This window comes from Triticum aestivum, chromosome 6D, assembly GCF_018294505.1.
Source record: "Triticum aestivum cultivar Chinese Spring chromosome 6D, IWGSC CS RefSeq v2.1, whole genome shotgun sequence".
Lineage (NCBI taxonomy): Eukaryota > Viridiplantae > Streptophyta > Magnoliopsida > Poales > Poaceae > Triticum > Triticum aestivum.
In genome coordinates this window covers 77,868,864-77,874,840 of record NC_057811.1, presented here as the reverse complement: position 1 = coordinate 77,874,840, position 5,977 = coordinate 77,868,864, and the positions used below count along the sequence as shown (strand labels likewise).

The window sequence follows — 5,977 nt, the reverse complement described above, 5'->3', positions numbered from 1 at the left end:
CTCTCCAACAGCAACCCGACATGATATAACAATGACAAAAAACACCCACTAGAACATAATTAGAACACAAGCCAACATAGATAAAATCCAAACAAAACAACCGGCCGGCCCATGAAGCCTACGAGCATAAGGCTTACTTCCCATTCCCCACTTTCATAGCCGCATCCCTAAAAAAAATACTTTCATCGCCACTTCCACTTTTCATTATCGCTAACTAAAATGCTCCATCAAACGTTAACGGTACATTTTTGCCTTCTCTGTTTTCTTTTTACTTTTCATATCAGTCTATCGAAGGTTCAAATGAACATATGTTTATATGTTCCTTCCATGGTTTTACTATTTCCGTTTCCATAGATTTTCCTTCTATATAGTGATATAAATTCTCGCCGCAATGCACGGGATATTAGTTATTACCGAGCAGGAAGCAGAAACATCTACCACGTTAGGAACTTGAAGCAGACGGATCGCCGGTCCCTAGAGGCGAAGAAGGAACCGGTTCAGCTCGTAAATTCAGAGACGGATCGCCGGTCCCTAGTGACTCTGTTGGCTCACTTTTACCTGCAAAATGCGTATGTAGCCAAGCAAGTACGTGACACAACAAACTGAATCGAGGCTTCGCACCATGGGGGTGGGGAAGCAAGCATACTTAGATCTACGGCGTTACTAAAAGTTCCTCTGAGGCTTCGCACCATGGGGGTAGGGAGCAAACTATAGTGATTTAAACTCTCTTATATTTCTTTACGGTGGGAGTATTATATAAATGACATCAAGCAAAGGCATGAAAGAGTTGAAATTTGTGCCTCAACCACCTCTTTGCACAAGACCACACGCCAAACCAGACATTCGTCCGGATATCGTTAGGCGTCTGGAAGGGAAATGACTCCACTTCCCTCAAACATCATCAGTTACTATATATGCCTGTCAGCTACCATCAGAAAAAAATATTGAGAAAATACAAGATGATGATCACTTGAACTGCACTCACCACTTAATCATTTCAAATACTCACGGGCAAACCAAATGTCCCGCTAGTGGCAAAATTCGAAACAATTGCCCGATGGAAGCAGATAGCTGCAATCTGGTAAAGCTAACAAAGACTCATCAACCGACACCTTCAACTCGTAGAGCGGCAACCAAAAAGTTCGCTTCTGATTTAACCAGTTACCAACTCAACTGAATGAAACAAAAGCAAGTAATTTCTACTAAATCAGCGACAATTAATATGGATCGGAAGGAGTACCTGATTTAGCACAGCACACAAACAACCGAACACAAGCTTCATGTTTCATCTGATATAAAACAAAAGAAAGAAAAAACAAAAGGAAAGGAAAAAAAAAACATCTCTTCTAGCTGATTCAGGACAGCACACAAACAACCGAACAACACGAGCTTCGCCGGCTCGTAATGTCAAGCGACTTAAAACTAGAGGTTGCTACTAGCAGCAGAGGGTTCGATTATACACTCGACGCGTTCTCAAAAAGGCTATAACCGAGTCCTTCAAAACGTGAAGGCACCAAGAGTTAGTTTATGCGTCTCTTCGCGACCTTCGGCGTGGCGCATCCTTGTCATCCTCCTTGTCGCCGCTGCTTCCGGCGGCGGCATCAGGTACGACGGCACTGGGCTTCTTGGTCTCAGCAGCGGGCTTCACAGGTGCCTGAAAGAAGCAGAAGTTACAATCAGTCGTTTGGTTCAGGTTTCAAGCAGTATACAGCAATGGCAGGTGTAGAGAGAATATCGTACCACTGGCTTCTTGCCACCAAACAGGGCTTTGAAGAGTACAGTCACAATGACGACAATGACAGAGGCCAAAATCGAAATTGTAATGTTTGGCTGCGTCTCTCCCTTCTCAATCACATCCTGGAAAACAAAGAGAAATTAGATGTCATTTTTCGGAGAAGACACTAAACTGTTTGAACACAGGATATAAGAAAGGATCTTGAGCCCTACAATGATCTTGGTCTTGTATGGTTCCAAGAATGGGATGTCTGCGACTTTGTACAGAATGTCAAAGATCTTCTTCTGCAGTGTGCATACCAAATCAGTCAGTCAGTGATAACATGCAAGCAGAGATACAATGAAGGATTCAGTAAAAATATTTGCTGGAGATATGGAACAAAACATGAATCTGACAATGTCAAGAAAAGTTCTTTACTTCACTGAAGGAGTGTCAAACATATTGTCTGAAAAACGCCAGAAGAATGAGTTACCTGGATTTCAGAAAGGCCCTCTGATGCACCTGCTGCAGCCTCCTCAGCCTTCTGCTTTTCCTTCTCGGCATCAAACTTGGGCTTCCATGTCTTCTCCCGGACAGAGGTGGCTACCTTCTCATTATCGGCAATAAGAATGTTGTCAAATAGGATGCCATCCTGCATTGTCCAGATCTCAATTCCAATAGCGGCAATTGGGTCAAAGTCAGGCTTGTCAAGCTCAAAGTACTCCGGGTTGGGGATTTCTTGGGGCTTCCAGATTCCCTTGTAGTTGGGGTTGTCAATCAGGGGGGCATGCCACTTTCCCTTGTAGGCAGGGTTATCCTTCATCGGCTTCTTCCATTCACCACATCCAGGTGCCACTTCGCACTTGGGGTTGTCCATCTTCGGTGCCTCCCATTCACCATCCTCCTCATCATCCCAGTCCTCAGGCTTAGCAGCCTCTGGATCATCAATTTCCTCAGGGTCATCATCCAACCATCCTTCTGGCTTGGTGGCCTCCTCATCCACAATTTCCATTGGGGCATCCTCATCCCAGTCATCGGGCTTCACCGCAACTGGATCAGGGATCTTAGCTCTCTCGTCCCAGTCCTCTGGCTTCTTGTCGTCAGGGTCAGGAATAGTCTTTGATGGAACAAGTGCCGGCTCAAAATCATCAGCAGACAGGAAGTTTGCTTTGCTCTTCTCCACCCCATCAACCAAAATTCTGACTTCATTATCCGGCTTCAAGATAGCCGTGTAGACATGAGAGAGTTTGTCATATGGGACAGAGGGTGGGGACTTAATGTGATGTTCAACATATTTGCCAGTCTTAGGGTTCTTGTGCTTCAGGATGAAGTGAACCTTGTTCGTTGAACCACACTTGTCAGGACCAAACATAATTGTGTACGGAGTATCATTGTCAAAGTCCTTGGCGTTCCATCCAGTAGCCTGAGGACGGATGTACTTGATATAAGCACCTCCACACTCAAGGCCATTCTGAAGCCTCACTTCAAACTGCAGGACAACTGTCTCACCCTTCAAAGTAACCAGGTAATCAAGTTCTTTGATTATGGCATATTTCCTGGCTGGCTCGCTAACAAGGAGACCATAATCTTCATGGCCATCACTCTTCGCGTGCTTCCATACACCTGCATGGCAGATTATATCAACACTTGATACATGGCAGTGCTATACAAAAAGTATTGGGGGACAACAAATATTGACAGGAAATGGAGTCGAATGGACAACAACAAGGTAGCTGACTGGCAAAACCTAAACTAGGAAAGGCATGGGAGACAACGCATACAATCAAAGAACAAGAAGCATAAGTTTAACACATAACCCCAATTCAGTAGGGGGGAAACAGGGCATGAACATGAATGAACTATACGACAAGACTTGCAAAGAACATGATTCTACAGCTAGCCATCTACTAATCGGTATACCATCACAAATCACCGTTCCATTTGTATCATCAGAATCCCGATAAAAAAATCAAGTCATAAGGTTGCCAAGCCATAAATCACCTAGTAGTGTTACATGGTTAAGAGTGAGGTGCTGCATTTTGTGTCAGACCATATGACATGCTAGCACGGAAATGGTACATAGAGCAACAATTTTAAGTAACTGGGCGCAGCATCATGGGGATATTGATATAATTATACAGACAACTACCGCAATGCAGACAATTGCTGCATTTTCTCGATGTTTCAAATGCAGTTCATCTACACAAATTAAACTGTCATCACACAGAAAGGCAAGGACCAAGACTATTACGTCATATCGATTTCACCTCTCAAAAAAAGAGCATGTACTCTTCGTTGCTCCACATTGTTCTACCATACTGAAATGACGAATTGGCTACAAACAAGCTAACAACTGTGGGGCGCTTATTATCACCAGCAAGCCCATGGCAGTGGATGCGTAGCGGATCCGCACCAACGCATCACCATAGGTAGGAACACAGGCAACATCTGCCTGATAGGTGCGGCACAACGTGTTACATATTCTGGATCTCACGGTCGCCAAACGTCTCGCTCGGAATAATTCCTCACTACCTCAACTAAACAATTGAATCGAATTCCACGTAGAATCGTCTCGCAACATTAGCAGATCAGATTCAGAACCTCAGAAGCCAGTAGAGGATCACACGGAACAGATCAGAAACCCAACCACCCGCTAAACCCACGCACGGATCTCTCACAGATGAAACAGAACAAGCAGGCACGCAATGGAAATGCGAGAGAGATACCTTTGTACTCCTCCTTGCCGGACACGATCCAGCTCCCGTCGAAGCTCTCGTTGAAGGACTCGTGGAACAGCTGCAAAACCACACGCAAAACATCACAAATCTCACCCAAAATTAAGCAAAAAGAAAGAACCGGATGCAGCGACACGAAGCCGGAGAGACGAATTACCGGATCCGACGCGTGGATCTGCGCGAACAGCGCCGAGATCACCAGCAGCAGGAGCACCGCGCGCCCTCCCATCATCCTCCTCCCCCGCGATCTCTCTGGAACCGGAAGGAACTTCTCCACTGGTGTCGTCGATCTTCGAAGCGACCGGGACTGGGGGAGGAGAAGGGCGTAATTGAAGGGGCGATGCGGAGCGGCTGGACGGCTGGGATGAGGCGGGTGGAGGTTGCGACGGACGAGATGTGCTGGACGGGGAGGTTGTGTCGCGAAGACGTGGCGTGAGTCGTTCCGGCCAATCAGGGGCTGCCTGGACGGGAAGTTGGCCAACGGGAGGGTGCCACGTACGCGTGGTGACGCCTGGACCCACCGCGGGCTCCACGTGGAAGCTCTGGGCGGTTTTTCCTTCTCACTGACTTTGTCAGATCTTCCTCGAGACTCGAGTGGCCTTCTTTTCTGTTCAGAACATGTCTTTTTTTAGGAATAAAAGAACTTTATTCATACGCGGCTGGTGACAGAGATACGACCTCTCAAAAAAAAAAAAACACATGCGAGTCCGTCCAACACTCCGTCACCTCCAAAATGCAAACTTGCTTACACTACTAGAAAACCCTCACCAGTAGCGCTGGTTTTTTGGCTATTAGTAGCGCAGGCAGGCGCTACTGCTATGGCGCTACAGCTATTTTTTAGCAGTAACGCTTGTTTGAACCAGCGCTACTGTTATCTATATCTAGTAGTAGCGCTCCACTGTCCATCGCTACTGCTAATACTAGTAGCGTGCCCCTACAACCAACGCTACTGGTAAGGCAGCTACTGGTAAGGCAGCGCTGCTACTACTCCAATACCCCACGCTACTGCTAGTATTTTCTTTTTTTTATGTTGTTGTATTCGTATTTTTACAGGTTTTATACAATTACAACATACACACACACTGAAACTATATGAAAAAGGAATGTCTCATTATCATCATCGAAGTGGTACAACATAGTCTCATCATATCAACATAGTCTCAACACAAATGATGTCGATCTCATCATCATCTCGAAATAGCGATACAAGTTAATGATCACATGTCTCTTACATTGTCACCGTAGACACATGTTTCATCATCTACCTAAATTATGACATACGAGATAAGAGCGATCACGATGATTAAAAGCGGTATTATGTAGTAGTTTTTGCAGTGGCGCTGGTTCTGAATCCCCCTGTTGTGCTATGAATCTCAAGTAACTAGCTTCGTCTTTCGCTCTGCTATCAAACCCTTTGTGGCTTCCACCGGAGAAGCCAGAGACTTGGGCCTGACACTCTGGCCACTCATCATACACACCCGGAACATGCCCTACATACACGGCATACCACTTCCTCGCCATCGTTGAT

At 45.8% G+C, this 5,977-nt stretch overlaps 1 protein-coding gene across 1 annotated transcript; it reads right to left on the bottom strand.

Annotated features, from left to right (window-relative positions):
* Nucleotides 1–1,260: 1,260 nt before the first annotated feature.
* Nucleotides 1,261–4,860, bottom strand: LOC123143661 (calnexin homolog). Its single transcript, XM_044562606.1, has 6 exons — nucleotides 4,607–4,860; nucleotides 4,441–4,510; nucleotides 2,208–3,337; nucleotides 1,948–2,019; nucleotides 1,741–1,857; nucleotides 1,261–1,654 (listed from the first exon to the last, which is right to left on the bottom strand). The coding sequence occupies exons 1-6, from the start codon at nucleotides 4,679–4,681 to the stop codon at nucleotides 1,526–1,528; spliced, it is 1,593 nt and encodes a 530-aa protein (XP_044418541.1). The 5' UTR covers nucleotides 4,682–4,860; the 3' UTR covers nucleotides 1,261–1,525.
* Between the last annotated feature and the right edge of the window lie 1,117 nt (nucleotides 4,861–5,977).

Coding starts and splice junctions, on each gene's coding strand:
- LOC123143661 (XM_044562606.1), bottom strand. CDS start 4,681: ATGATGGGAGGGCGCGCGGTGCTCCTGCTGCTGGTGATCTCGGCGCTG. Junction 2,020..2,207: donor AGGGCCTTTCTGAAATCCAG/GTAACTCATTCT, acceptor TGCACACTGCAG/AAGAAGATCTTTGACATTCT. Junction 1,655..1,740: donor TTGGTGGCAAGAAGCCAGTG/GTACGATATTCT, acceptor TGCTTCTTTCAG/GCACCTGTGAAGCCCGCTGC.